Here is a 15,876-nt window from a genome sequence, read left to right as displayed (position 1 = left end):
TTGGCTAGAACCAGTGGTATGTTACAGTTGGCTTTTATTGGCTTGCAAGAGCCAATTGTTAAAGTTTCAAAAAAAAATAAAAATAAAAGGGTAATAAATACTCAAAATGCATCCCTTCCTATTTATTTTACTACATTTAAGTATTATCTAGGCTATTGATGTTAATTGTATCAGCATGGTGGAAATTCTACAAAGTACTCAGCTAGTGCTCATCTTTTCAAAGCTCCGTGTTCAATAATCTCCCACTGGTACCTTGAAATTGGCCATGGTGGGAGTAATTATGCCGTGGAAATGAGCAAACTTGCTACAAATTAAGGCTTTTTTGTTTGTTTGTTTAATTGGAGCGTAGTTATTAAACATCTCTGGCTGGAATGGGGGCAAAAACTTAACCCCTATACCAAAAACTAATAGAGAGGAATGAGATTGTGTCCAGCACAAATTTACTATGATTTATTCCTCAGAACTGGACTTTCTTCCCCTAAACACAATAGCATCAATGCTTATGTATAATGCTAGCAATGAAGAGTGTGTGTGTGTGCAGGGGGGAGCAAGGAACAAGCTTTTGTTGGACAATGGAACACGTACAAGAGCTCAGAGGAGGGAGAAGTCCTTTTCAGTACAGGATTTGGGAGGTTTTATGGAGAAGATAATGTGTGAGCTGAGCCATGAAGAAAGAGAGGGTTTTATCAGGAAGAGCAAAAGAACAAAAGCACGTCCCAAACTGAGGGAGGCATAAGTGCAAGGAAGTGCTCAGGGGACAGCAAATCGTTCTGTTGTGAAAAGAAGAGGAAATTGACTGATAAGGAAGGAAGGTTGACTCCCAATTGCTGGAAACTTCAGTGCCAAGCTAAGAAAGTGGGTCGTAGGCAATGGGGAGCCACTGAGAATTCCTGGGCAGGGAATGAGATGGTCCAAGCCTAATATTGGTAAGACCAGTCTGATAACCAGAGAGTGGGGTGAACTGGGGTGGGAGACAGTTGGGGGTTGGGAGATCAGTTGAAACGCAATCGTGACTTTTTGGGTGATGAGTAACAAAAATAATTCTGATCAGGGTGTTCTCAATAAAACTTGAAAAGACCAGCCAGACTGGGCTAATAACTGAAATAGGTGCCTTAAATATTGCTTATGATGGCTGCCATTCATTAAGTACCTACTGCTGGCCAGACACTGTTCACATGTAACACATTTATTGAAAGATGTGGAACAATTAGGAAACAGCTTTATTTTTCTCCTACCTCTGTCTTTAGTCCCCATCTATTAGATTATTCCTGTCCCCACACTCTCTCCATGATCTCTCTGGTAGATCCCATAGCTTTCCCCATCTCTTCATTAGAACTTCATCTCTGGGTGTTTAGTACGATATAAATCAAACCTTATGTCTCACATCCAGTTTGAAGCTTCTCTCCTTTCCTGTAAGTCAGATAGGTCCCAAGTAAGACAGTTACAGTGGAGAAAAAACTGGTTCTCTCCCTCCCCTTTTCCCTCCCCCCTTCCTCTCTCTCCCTCCCTCTTTTCCTGGCTCCATCTCCTCTTGAGAATGGCAGGAGGGCTAAGTGGTAAAAGGACAAAAGTGATGTTGTTTGTCTTCTTCTTCAGCGGTCAAATGCCCTTTGTCATGGCAGATGTACAAATGCTGGCTCTTCCTCTTGGGCAATTTGGTGGGTTTTTCAGAGACGTCCACCCTCCCATGCAGGCATACTGCGTGGGGGCCTCTGACAGTGTGTGATTTTCTGACTCCGGTCAGTGATGCATTCTCCAGTCTGCTCCGGCTCTGGTGGCACAGCTATCCACGGCCACGATCTGAGGCTGAGAAAGTCCCCTTTAACATTGAAACTATCATTGTAAATTTAACGACACGACTATCCTTAAATATGATTTAACATAACTTAATTTTCACAAAATCCCCATGAGCTGAGTGCTACAGATGAGGACTCTCAAACGTGTGTGTGTGTGTGTGTGTGGGGGGGGGGGTTGCTGAGTATTAACCACTATCCACAGCTGCTGAGCCTTGGCTCCGGGATATGAATTCAAGTCTTTCTGATTCCCAAGTCCATCTTCTCCACCACTTCCTGATACCACCCTTTAAAAGATGAGCCAGATTTTGAGCCCAAGAATCTGAGAGAATGAAGGTACCACTAGCAGGCAGAGGGAATCAGGAGAAGTGGTTTGGACTAAGACAAGTAGTTCCACCGCAGATATGATGAGGTCGGGGCTATGGAGGACATCCGGGCATCCTAGTCTGGCCTCCAGGTAACTACAATCGGCACATTTCACCAGGGAGGGGGGATTTGATAAAAAGGTAACAGGTGAAGGGGCTAACCAGGAGGCTTTACACTGCAGGCTGATGGGTAAGTTGGCTTGTATTTGTTTCCTCTCCGATGATTCTGAGAAAACAGACTGGCTTTAATAATGTTGATAAGTCGCCAAAGAGGTGAAAACTCATTTACTGATAGTTATCTTTTGGCTTCCCAGGGAGGTGGCAAAGTGTGTTATCTTCCTTCTAAAAATAAACACCGGGAAAGAAGCATCCAGGACACAAGTGCAGAAAGCCAGCTTTGAAATCCTCCCCATTCAGGGAGCGCAGGGTTGGCACCAAATGTCCCTGGGGGGGCAGGGAAGAAAGGGGACAGAAAAGGGATTTCTCTTCCTTACGGTCATTGTAGCACAAGGACTAGGAACTGGAAAGCATTGTAGGAAGTGAAATTGCCACCTATTGATTACTTTGACTACTCAATGCCACCTAATCCTGACAGCAGCCTGATGGCATTAGAATGGAGCCCGATTCTGTCTCTGTCATTTACTAGCCGCCTGACCTTCAACCCATTACCATCACTTCTGAGCCTCAATTTCTTCACCTGTGAGGTGGGGAAAGTGGTGCCTCACATACGTTGCTTTGAGAACTAAATTGGAACCATGTGTAACAGACATTGATTTACCTTTCTATGAATGTTTATTGGCACCTGCTGTCACTAGTGACTTGCATGGTGCATAAAGCAGGCTTTAATAAATGTTGAACCCCTAGGCCAAATTTGTTGGGGAAGTGAATTTTTGTTTCTACGTTTCTACAAGAATGGAGATCGTGTTCCAGAGACTAGCCTCTCAGAAGTTGCTCTGAGCAGCTGTGACCCAGAGGTGCTGAGAGCTTGCAGATTCCTCTGTGGGCCCTAGCAGCCTTCTCTCAGAGGTGTCCTAAAGGTGAAGTTGTTCTCAGAGATGGTTATGTGCTTGGGTATCAGGGGCTTCTCTGATTACAGGGTCTGTGGGAAGCCAATGAAATTAGGGAGGGTGTGGAATCATCAAAGGACATAGAAAATTCTGACCCACCAAGTCATACAGTATTAGAGATGGAGCAAAAAACCCCTCATTTTGCATGAGGAAGCACATACACAGAGAGGGTGTGTGACTTGCCTGGAGCCACACAGCAAGTTAGCCACATTACTAAGACTGGGACACAAGAATTCTGGACTTGCAGTCCAGAGTATATCCTCTTTCCCCTCAGAAGAGGTGTTTATGGGCGGTGAACTCGAAAGCAGGTACAGCGTGGTGGGTTGGAAACAGAATGTGGCTGCCCAGTCAGCCTCTCCTTTTGTCAAGCACTGCTGCACATTGTGCAAGATGTGTCTGGTTAGGATGGCAGGGCCTCCCCGAAGGGGCCAGGAAAGGACTGGCATTGAGGAGCAACTCCATTTAAATGTATTCCTTATTCCCTCACTCACTCACCCCAGGCACCTATGGAGACCCTGTTATGTGCTATGACCCGTGCTGGCTGCTGGATAACATAGTTCTCTGACCTCTTCCTGGGCAAGAAGGAAGGACCTGATATTCCTCTCAGGCTGGGCTTCTACGAGCTGGGGTGGGGTGTGGACTTGTGGGGCTGGCCCTGGGCTGTGGGAGCTGGTTTAGGAAACCTGGAATCTGTGTTGCATTTGAGGGTGGCCAGGAAGCTACAGGGGCCAGAGAAATCCCATCCAAGGAAGCAGAGGAAGCTCCACCACAGGTGTCACTGAGGCTCTCAGTGGGGTCCCACAGGACAGCAATGGGCGGGAGGGGACAGCGAAGGCACAGATGGGCTTTGATCATGTTTACCGACCCTAATGAGGAAGTTGGGTATTTTAGGGGTGTGGTCGTTCACTGTTCTCCTTAAAGGGAATGAGGGCAGGGAGCAGCCAGGCTGGAGCCATATTATAGACGAGTGGTTCCCAAACCCCACCACCCTTTTTAACTGTGTTACAAAACACGTAACACTAGATTTACCGTCTTCACCATTTTTTAAGTTAAATTTATTGGGGTGACAATGGTTAGTGTACCAGTTCAGCAGTGTTAAGTATATTCACATGTCTCTAGACCTTTTTCATCTTCCAACACTGAATCTCTATACTCACTAAATACTAATTCCTGCTCCTCCCTCCTCCAGCCCCTGCTCACCCCCTTTCTGCTTTTTGTTTTGGTGATTTGGACGATTTTAGATACTCTGTTTGAATGCAGTTATACAGTATTTATGTCCTTTCCACCAAAGCTTTTGTATCTGTCTTTCCTGGTTCACATACACAACACCTGCCATCAGTAATATCTTTCATTACTTACACACACACACACACACACACACACACACACACACACACACACACACACTGGAGGAGAGAAAAAGGGGAAGAAGAGATGGCAGCAAATGCTCACATAGCTGAATCTTGGGTGGGGATACCTGTAGAGTTGGAAAAAGCCCTCCAGAAATTCTGATACCATCTCCCTTCCCCATGAATGTGCCCTCCTTGTTGAGAATCACCACTGTGGATGGAAAGAGGGGCCCCCAAAAGCACAGGAGGTAGAACAGAAATCAGTCACAAGATTTATTGAGCACTCACAGTGTGCACAGTACTGGGCAGAACACTGGAACGAAATACAGTGGAGGTTTAACAGCTACTGTCACTGGCCTCATGAATATTGCATTTGAACTGATGGGCGGGGGTACCTGTGAAGCACACACAAACGTGTAACCAGCCATATGGATGCACGCACTGCTCATTAGCCACTTCTAGTTTATTGGGAGAGATTGCCATGGTAACGAGGGCACAAGAAACCACTGGGACACATGTATTAAGTAAAGATCAAAGATACACTCAAGTTGTACACAAAGATACACTCTGTTGATGAGTGGAAGCTACCAGAAGACACTAGAAGATGCCAAAACTGGGTGAATCTGTTTTCTTAACTCTACTTGTCACTTTATTTCAAATTCAAATTGGTAACCCACTTGAGCATGAAATAAAGGCAGGGGCCTTTATTTATAGAACAGACTTATGTTAAATTTTTTTTTTAAAGTGTAAAATCAGCCTGTTGTTAGTACCATTCCCAAAAGTCAGGCACAGATTCTGAAGTTAATAGTGTGTTTCTTCTTTCTTTTAAAAAACTTTATGTGAAAGACCTTTCAAGATATTTAGTGAACAGGAGGCATTTTATTGGTCTCTATCTGGGAAATCTTGTTTATATTTTGATGTGATTCAAAAATTATTTTATAGGAATGTATTTTAGTGCGTGGGACATACACTAAAAAAAATATTTGTCTGAAATTAGAATTTAACTGGACATCCTGTATTTTTATTTGCTAATTCTGGCCACCTATATTTAGGTTAATACACCTTTGGAACTTCCAGAAGTTCCCCAAATTGGTGGGCCTAATTTATCTTCATTTGTATGCTAACACTGTCAGAGGAGAATGTTTATCCTTCTGGCAGGAAAATTATAGATTTTGAAGGATTTACTCAAATATTGGAGACATTTTCAATGTCTTACACCTTTTATCATTATCATTTAGTAGTGTGCATTTTAGTGGGTTGAATTTTTACTTTGAAATCTTTCAGATGACTGGTTATAAATATTAATATTATATTGTAGTCTGAGGAATAGAAAAACTAACATCTGACTTTAATAAATAGTTATGTGCTCAAGTTTCTTGTCTGTTAGCATTTGATCACCGCCTCCCGCCCCCAAAAAATCAAATGGTGACACTCATTAGCTTCTTCAATTATACCGCGTTCCTTCCTCTCATGATTACTTCTTCCCATTCTCCTCCCCTTCCCCTCTTCCTCATTGATTTTTTCAATAATTGAAATCACTGGCCCTTGTGTGCTACAAAGATTGTCAGGCCTGGATCGATGGATGGTTGTGGCCCCATGAAAACAAGAAAAAGAAAACTCACTTGTCAGATGCGTGGAGACATGGAAGCTATACTCTTTCTTTGTGTTTTTGTTGTTGTTGTTTTTGTTTTTTTTACTTCCTACACTAGCATGTAAACTTGCTTCAGTCAAAAATGTCTGTTAATTTATTTAAGCAGACAGGACAATGTTGTCCTTAAAAAGAAAGAAGTACTGGTAGACTGGATTGACACATTCTATTCTAGAAATGCGTTTCCTGTTATCTAAATGTATAACCATATCTTATTTTAAATTGAGATTTCTAAATTAGAGGAGAGAGATTTCAACACTAATTTTGCAAAGAAAAGAAGTTCCCATGACACTCCAACTGTTGTAAAGAAATGTAAGATTATAACACTTGCTGAATTCCAACATCAATTGACTATTTTTCTTTTTTTAAATACACCAAAGAGTATACTTGTATGTAAAGAACATATGTTTGGTTTACACATGTACATAAAATCAGTACAATTATTAGCCAAATACATAGCTTGTATTTAAAGAACAGACAGCTTTGACAATCAAAAGCTATTTTGTTAATTGAGTCCGGGTATGCCCAACTTTTTATTCTGGGCCCAAATTTTTATTCTGGGCCCGACTATTCATTTTTCCACCCTTGGCCAGGTACGCATAGGTTACAACTCACCTTTGTACCTGGAGGTCTTTCTGGAAAAAAGAAAGTGCCAGATGAGTATGAAAAATAAAGTTGAGGCAAAGAAGCCCTAGGGCTTAATATCACCATATGAAGGTGGTGTTAAATGATAGATATCATTAAAGTAGAAAAAAATATTTCTATGTACCTTCTGGTACTTAATATTCCTTATAGTAAGATAGCATTTCATCTAGCTATTTTATTTGCCTTGCATCCTCTGTTATTTAAAGAAATGTAAGTTCCAAATCCTATCTTTGAGACAAAGTTTCTTATGCTATTCTGATGACCACATAAACTTATGTCTCTGAATGTCCTTGACCGACCTCAAGAAGAGAAAGTCAAGCTGTGCTCTTACTACAGAAAATGGCCAGAAGAGGGTTTGCTTCCTGTTCCTCTGTGTGGTCATGATGAGGGAGGTGGCCATAGTGTGTAGATGAACGGTTAGACTCCCCAGGGGCAAAGCAGCCACCACATTTCTGCATCAGCAGAAGCAGCAAAGCACAGAAGCGTGTCACTATGGGGCACGAGAGACCACCTTGGATGTTCTAGAACCTCCTAAGGCTCAGTAGGGTCCACATCCCCGGTGGAACATGTCCTGGGCAATTACATTTGCAGCTCGAGCCCTGTTGGACTTCCATTACTGGCGTGCTGAGGTTTTTCTGATGGTGAATGATTGAAAATGTCCTGCCTTGAACTGCCTAGAAAGCAAGTTAAGCCCCCACCCTAGCAGTGTTTCCTGGAGCCCGGATGAAGGATGAAAAGCAGTGACTAGTTCCCCCTGCCAATGGAACCTTCTCCTCCCTCACGTCCTGCCTCCTCGTCCTCCTCGGTCTAGGCCCCCTTCCGCCGTCCCCGCTCCTTCTGCCCTGCAGGGCGGCTCCTGCTCACGGGGGCGGGGCGGAGGCGCCCATGTGGCTGTACGAGTACCTGGACAGCGAGGCTCCTGTGGTCCTGCCTTCCTCCTCCTCTCCCACCTCTCCTCTCACCCCCCGGGGACCGGGGCTGGGGCAGCAGGGGAAGGTGGCCATGAAGCCCAGGCGGAACCGTTTGTTCATGAAGCAGTAGATGATGGGGTTGACGCAGGAGGAGGTGTAGGAGAGCAGGAGGATGAAGGAGATGGGGGTCCCCGAGAGGTGGCGCTCCGCGGAGGCCGTGTCGTAGGCCCGCCAGGCGTTGGCGCTGAAGATGGGCATCCAGCAGAGGAAGAAGAGGACCACGATGACCATGAGCATGCGGATCACCCGCTTCTTGGCCATCAGGTTGGCCGCGGAGCTGCTGCTCCTGATGCGCTCGACCCTGCCGCTGCTGCTGCTGGACAGCCGCTGAAGCTCCAGCTTCCGAGGGTGCTTGGCTTTCTGCAGGTAACACCCGTCGCTGTCCTCGTACCTGCCGCTGCTGCCCGTGCTCGGTTTCCTTTCTGGGTGGGCAAGGGACATCACTTATTGTTCGGGATGGGCCAAGCCACACGGAAGGCACGGAGCCCCCACCCCCTCCACCAAGGGGGCCAATCCAAACTTGAACTGAAGACTCGGGCAACCTTGGGCCTGCAATGTAAGCACTGATCTATACGAGTCCTTGGTAAGTACTGACCTGTACCAATCCTCTCCTTCAAATGAAAAGCTGCTTAAAACTAGTAAAATAATATCTAATATAGAACACGATATATAATGATAAAATAACGTTCTGTGTATGTAGAGTATAAGCATAAAAAATGATTGAAGAATGAATATTCACACTCTTTTCCTTATTTTCCCCAGCTCCTCAGGGGAAGGAAAGGACCCTGCTTCCTTGGTAAGCCTCCAAACTGCTTTTACTGGGAGGAATCTGGATAAAGAGCAAAAATCAGCAAAACCAAAGAAGCTAGAGAGACTAAGTTATACATAGTAAAGAAGGGAGTGGAGAGGTGGCGTGAGAAGGGGAAAAGGTTATGTGGGTAGTGGATTGTAATGAATGGGAAGGTGAGGCTTTGTGGCCACTGCAAAGTGAGGGTGAATGGAGGAGATAGGATGTGGGACTGGAATTATCATTAGCTTCTGTGGCCGAAGGGGGTCCATCTGAATACAGCGTTACAGAAAGACTGGGACACATGGGCCCTCAGCTTGTAGCTGGGGTTTGTGTGTATTATCTCATCTTATTCCACTCAGCACTCTGTTGCAAGGAATGGTTTCTCCATTGTACAGATGAGGAACTAGAGGTACTTGGTCTCATGACTGTGGCTTATGACACATAAAACTGTTCAGAGTACTTTTGAAAATATACTGTGGGCAGATCTGTTTTAAGTTACAGAAAACAAGCTTCTGTGACCTTTCAGTATAAATATACAGCTAAAAGATAGTTACCTCGAGCAGACTTCTTCTGGCTAGCATCAAATTTTATTCCTTGGTAAAGTTCCAAAGAGATTAATCCATATGCCACCATCATCACAATTCCAGGAATAAGAAAAAGGATGAGTAACAGGAATGTGTGCCTAATAAAATAAAAAGAAATCCAATAACCAGCAATCCAGTATTTCAAACTCAGATGGGATGGAATAAATAGGGTTCATCTCCATTTAAACTGGTCTGTGCAAACACGTTAATTACTTAGTATTTAATATCCTTGGAAATTCTATATCTGGAGATTCAGTCATTAGACATTGTTTACTTCTTTCCTCTTTTGATAAAGTCTCTTATGAAGGACTAGTTAAATTGGAAAAGTTTGGTGTAATTCTGTGCCTGAAACAAGTCTACATATAAAACTAATGAGAGCTTTCAAAAAAAAAAAAGAGTATGTGAACTTTATCTCAATAAAATCGTTACCAAATAAATAAATAAACAAATAAAAGCTTACATTCATCGAGGGCTTATTAAATGTGCTATACATTAGGCTAAGCATTTCATATAGATAATATTACAGATATTATTAGATATTAACTCTCATAATAACCTTTGAGGTAAGTACTGTTATCATAATGCCTACTCTACAGATGAGGAAACTGAGACTTAAAGAGATTTAAATAACTTGCTCTAAGTTACACAGCTAGTGGCAGAGGTGGATTTGAATCCAAGCAATATGATTCTAGAACCTATGCTCTTAACCATATCCATATGCCATTTGTTGACTTTACAACAACAGAATACTCAAAAGCATGGGTAAGAATGATGGAAAACCCCCTTGGTTTTGTAAAACATGGCAAAACATTTTGGCTGTTTCTGACCCATTGGCCCAGCAGCATGCTCTCTCTAGTGCCTGGTGAGGCAGAGCTATGCTTTCTCTAAACACATTTGATTCCTGAAGCATCGTAGCCTCCTCTTTTATGAGTCTGGCCCCTAAATCATTTTTGTAGTCTGGCATGTGTAAGGTTACAGGATTAGGCCATAAAATTGTCAGAGGCTCATGGTGGCTCGGCCATTTCTCATTTCAATTGGACATGTTTTGATAAGATACCTTTTCAAGTCCCTCTCATTTGCAACATAATTCCGTGTGTGTGTGTGCGCGCGTGTGTGTGCGTGTGTGTGTGTTATTGGCTTGAAATGAAAAAAAGGAAGGCAGAGACAACAGATTTATCTCAGCTTTGAGTCATTTGTAAATGTCTAGTCCTCTGTTTCTAAAACATGCTTGGAATTAGTAAACATAATACCCTGAATTTGTGTAGTCTTTTAAAAGATGTATAATGGACTTTTTATATACATACTCTCATTTGAACCTTATACCCACCCAATGAGCTAGATAAAACATATCTATATTATTGAATCCTTATATAGATAAAGAACCTGTACCTCAGAAGCTTACATGAATTTGTTCAACATCACCCAGCTAGTAAGGAAAGAAACACGTATTAGAATCTTGCTTTTTAAATTTCTAGTAAAGTGCTCTGTGCAAGTACCATAGCTGCAGCTCTACGAAAAACCAGATGGGATCTGGGACTCATCCTTCCTCTGTTTTCAATTCTTAGAAAACCATAACCCCCCAAATCATCTAGCCTGAACCTGCACTAGACCCTCGGGAAGCACACTGCATAGTGAGTAAGCACAGAGGCTCTGTCTTTTCTAGGCTTGTGACTTTGAACAATTTACTTAACCTCACCATGTCTCAGTTTCCTTATCTGTAAAATAGGGACAATAATAGTATCTACCCTATAGAGTTTTGAGAGGATTAATTGAATGAACATATGTGTGGAATTTAAAACAGAGCACCCTAAGTGTCTGCTATCACTATTGTCCTAGAAAGAGGTTAGAATGATCCTTCGGAAACTGATCCCCTGGCCACTCTGGACAATACGTTCCAGTTTTTATGAAAATTTCAACATTATATCAAGTTGTATCAAACAAATGAACAAGACACAACCTTACCAGGACTGCTGCATAACATCATTTGGCAGTAGAAAGCGGCACATATTCGCCGTCTGGTTGTTATTTTTGGTAAAAGGCACCAAGTTGCTGTAAATTGGATACGGAGTCATGATGGTAAAGGACAGACACCAGGTAACGGCGATCACCTTCAAAGCGTGGGATTTCGTCTGCCAGACCCGGGACTGTAAGGGTTTGCAAATTGCACCATATCTCTCCAGAGATATGGCGACTAGGTTAAAAGTGGATACACTCACAGAGGTGCCTGTGAAGGAACAAAGAAGTCGGTTTTGTTGGCTCTGAAATCCAAAGATTATTTGCACAGTAACTTAAGCGTATCTGATCTGCACAGTTTTGATATCAAAGAAAATCACTCAGCAAGAAATCTTGTGTATGTATATTTAAATGATTTATTCCTAGCTTTGTTTCAAAAAGGATTAAGAAAGCAGTTAAGGAAATGTATTTGCAAATACATCTGATTGCCAATTTTCAGGTACGTTTATGGAACTTTGATTACACCCTAACTCCTTCTTAGGCTGAAGGTGCTCATTAACTAATAATCAAGAGGATGAAATATGTTCCTGTCCCACAGAGATTTTTGGAGTAATACATACAAAAGCAAAAAGTTCTAATTTTGAGCATGATCTAATTTTGAGCATAGTTAAGTTGACCTTATCACCCAGATTCTCAAGGACTGTGACACTGAAAGGTCACTGGGATTTGAGCTAAGGGCATTAAAACTCTTTCTGAAAACTTCTAGTACAGGCTGTTTTTAAGAGAGAAACATTCTAAATTGCAAAATGCACTTGCTTGAAAAAAACCATAAAAAAGTATGAAGAGGAAAAACTGCATACTGTAACTAAAAGCTTTTCTGGGTGGGAGGACTAGGGTCTTCCTTATTCTTTTTGCTTTTCTGTATTTTGTCGAGTGAGCATATATCATCAATGAGAAAGACATCACAACACCTCATTTAAAATGATATACTGAGTGAGCTATAGTCAGAAAAGCTTAATTTTCCTTAATTTTTGTGTTTTGTGTGTATCTATTTATTATAATGTCTTATCCCATTAAATTCCCTTTAATTCTTCATCAATGAATTCTTGCAATTTTTCTGATGATCTCTTACCGTGATTTCTTAAACCTAAGAATTCATTTAAGTTTGGGAGCAGAAGTTAGCCTGGGGTCTTTTATGTATACAAATTAATTCTCTGAGACTCTGTGTAAAAGCATTATTTTTGTAGGGAGACTATCCATAATATTTCTTAGATACTTAAAGAAGACTATAATTCCCAAAATCATTAAATAAATGCTCATATTCTGAGACAGGATTTGCTGTGTTTCACTGGACTTTACCCTATGGAGTTGATGACATTTAGATTAGAAAATATAGCCCCAAACTTCTCAGAGTCAAGTCTGTATGATGGGTCCACTGTAATTATAAAACCATCATTATGAAAGCCCCCCCCCCCTTTTTTCGGCTATATATTAGGAGTAACTGTTAGGAATAGTATGAGCAGAACTCGAAATCAAGAGAAGAGTTGAAACCACTGAAATCAGAAGTCCATCCAAACATTCTCAGAATTATTTTGCTTTTCATTTCAGCTATTTAAAACATTTTTTATTGAGATGACATTCACATAAAATAAAATTAACCATTTGAAAGCTAACAATTCCATGGCATTTAGCAAATTCATGGCATTTAGCAAATTCATGGCATTTAGCAAGGTTGTGCAACAGCACAAGCACTCATTTTAAATCTCCTTTCACACATATATGGACTGGCCTTGAAAGCCTACAGTGCTAGGTAATGCGAGCTGTTGTTATTGCTTCATTGTTTAACAATGATCCCTTTCCTTTGTAAGACTGTTTTTATTTTCAGAGGACTTGGACACAGAATGACACTTTCTTGGTTATTTGTCCGTGGCACGCAGGTCGGTAATTCATCATCATTTTGTTAGTGCTGGATCTCACTTCCTCAACTGGGAGAAATAAAGGCTTTTAAAGCATTCCGGTCATTGAGGCCTGCCCGAGCCCAACTCAGCCCTGCATATTTTGCAAAGGCTTAGGCCAGAACAAAAACCAGCTCCCTCCCGTTTCTCTCCTCGCCGCCTCCTCCTCCTCCTCCCAACTAGTTCTCAGAACAGGCAAGGGACAAGGCAATTTGGCAGACAGAGGGGACCAGGAGACAAGTCTTCGTTCTGCTTCAGGAGAGCCGCAGCAGCTGGCAAACTGAGGCAGCGTCCTCACCACTGTGGTGGCACTGATCTGGGTTCAAATCCCAGCTCTGTGGCTTAACACCTGTGTACCCTTGAGCACATTATTAACTTCTCTGTGCCTCTGTTCCCTTCTCAGTGAGACAGGGAAAACTAACCATACTTACTTCGTAGGGTGATTGGCTGATTAAAAAAAAAGATCATGAAGTAAAAGCACTTAGCATAACATCGGGTGCGTAAAAACTACTCAGAATATTAGCTCTTGTGACTTTTATCATCATCATTTTGATTGGCATAGGCAGAGAGCCACATATCTCAGCCAATCATGGTCAACTTAGTGACCCCCACCGCCCCATCTAGGGGCGAGGCATCTCTCTCTCTCTCTGGGGGAAAAGGCTGGGAAGTGAATCCTGAGAAGGGAGTCTAGAGCTGTGATGCAACTGGCTGTCAAAAAGTCCCTGTTCCCCAGGAAAGCAAGAACAACAACAGAAGGAACCTTCTTCCACCATCCTTGCCACCCCAAAAGCCATGACTCGGGTAGAGCTCAGAATACAATCAGTAGTTTCCAGAAAGTGACAGAGCAGCTTACATCTCTTCCTTTGTAACAGAAGCAAGTGAAACCAAGCTCTTCTGTGATTTCTTATCAACTTATTCCACTCTGAGACACTGACCTCTGAAACGTGTGACTGGGGACTGATTTCTGGGGACTGATGAGGACTCAGCTACCTCAAAGTCACCACCTGTGTCCTTGCCAGACGTTTTGGCTTTTTTTTACACTCAGCGGGGCTCTTCCATGGAGGCTGTCAGGGGTTTGGAAAGGTCTGGGGCTGAGTGGGGTCTGTGGTGAGCTCCAGAAATAGTCCCCTGCAACAACTCACCCATGAAGTAGGTGGTGGTCTTGCAAACGGCGCTTCCGAAGATGAAATCCTTGAGCAGGTTGGGGATGAGGTTGAACGGCATGCAGAAGAGGCAGAGCATGAGGTCGCTGACGGCCAGGGACAGCAGGAAGATGTTGGTGACAGTTCTCATCCTCTTGTTCCGAATCAGCACCGTGATGACCAGCGTGTTCCCCAGCACGCTGAGCAGGAATATCAAAGAATACAAGAGAATCTGCACCGCTGGCTGCCATTCTGCAAAGAGTAATAGGGACAAGACCAAGACGGAGGGATGGAGGTTATGAGAGCAGAATGTTAAAACCTAAGCACACGAAGCCAACAGTTATTTCCTCCTGATTTTTTTTTTTTTTTTGCAGGGGTGCAGTCCTTAAACCCAACTCTTCCTGTACTGACAATCTTTTGCAGAAACAAACTGAGGAGAGCACAGAGTGATTCCGTTGCTTCTGAAAGGTTGGTTTGTTAAAGGATCACTCCGGGGAACCACTTTTTCTTAAGAACAAAGCTTCTCCAGTGAATAATGATTGCTTTCTTTCCTAGCTGCTAAGCATTATCTCGCTTTAATCACTTCTTCACGCCCGGATTTCCCCCAAGAAAAGGCAACAGCTAGATTGTGACAGCACCTTTTCTGTAACGCTTGTTAAGTTCAAGCCTCGACACTTGTACTCCCTGCTTGCTACACTTCAGCGCCTCCTCCCCCTGCTTTTGTTCCCCCAACTCCTATACGTTAATCCCCACTCTCCCGAGGGGAACCATGAGCATATTTGACTCAATTCTGCTTGTTGATCTCTTATCCAAACTTCTGAACAGATGACTTTATCCAGCCTTGTCTCACGAGGGCTTCGTTATGTTTTCTCTGTCAGCCTTGCCTTTGCTGATTTCTCCCTCAACCTAATAGTTTTCTGAATGAAAATAACGGTCTCTGACGCCTACCTTTGGAAGGATGGGGCTGATCCAAGCAGAAAAGCGTCTCATTTTCGATGCCTAGTTCGCAGGGAGGAGTGGTGTTGCTTCCATTCACAAGAAGGCTGTCAACCACATCCATCCTTGCCTGCTGCTTTCCACCCAGTGCCGGCGAGCTGGTGAATTGCTCACTCTCGTCTCATTCCTCTAATGGCTGGAGAGTCTCCCAGATGCGACCTGCTGTGGAGGGGCAGGGAGGGAGAGATCTCCAGGTGTGGGCTTTTTCAGCCATTCCTAAAGGCGACTTGAGTTCACCACACTCAGCCCAGCTGGGCAAGCACTTGTGCTGCTGTCTTGGAACAGGCAGCCAATGCAAGCCAAGCCCGTTCCACCTTCCAGGCCCACCCCTCCCACTCCTGGGCCAGCCTTAGGGCCCCGAGCACAGACTGTGAGTTAACCCTTCCCAGAGTGTCGCTGCTTTTACACACACACACACACACACACACACACACACGCGTGGGCACACACATGCACGGACACATAAGCACACACACTCCCCCAGTACCTCCCTTCTCTGTATAGGAACCTGTCACCATCCCCGACACATGCAGAATGAAGCCCAAACTGGTTGTGTGAGACAGGAACAATTAACACCGTAACAGATCCGATAATGCAGACCATCAGGACTAAAGGACA

General features: G+C 43.3%; 1 protein-coding gene across 1 annotated transcript; it reads right to left on the bottom strand.

Moving 5' to 3' along the window:
- Window positions 1–6,230: 6,230 nt before the first annotated feature.
- CCKAR (cholecystokinin A receptor) lies at window positions 6,231–15,531 on the bottom strand. The gene is made up of 5 exons (XM_019743859.3): window positions 15,211–15,531; window positions 14,263–14,514; window positions 11,175–11,436; window positions 9,183–9,310; window positions 6,231–8,260 (listed from the first exon to the last, which is right to left on the bottom strand). The coding sequence occupies exons 1-5, from the start codon at window positions 15,320–15,322 to the stop codon at window positions 7,728–7,730; spliced, it is 1,287 nt and encodes a 428-aa protein (XP_019599418.3). The 5' UTR covers window positions 15,323–15,531; the 3' UTR covers window positions 6,231–7,727.
- Between the last annotated feature and the right edge of the window lie 345 nt (window positions 15,532–15,876).

The sequence above is a fragment of the Rhinolophus sinicus genome, chromosome 1 (assembly GCF_057876585.1).
Source record: "Rhinolophus sinicus isolate RSI-liver-muscle chromosome 1, RSI-T2T, whole genome shotgun sequence".
NCBI classification, from domain to species: domain Eukaryota; kingdom Metazoa; phylum Chordata; class Mammalia; order Chiroptera; family Rhinolophidae; genus Rhinolophus; species Rhinolophus sinicus.
Note: the sequence above shows the minus strand (reverse complement) of the source record. Positions and strands in the feature narration are given on the sequence as shown.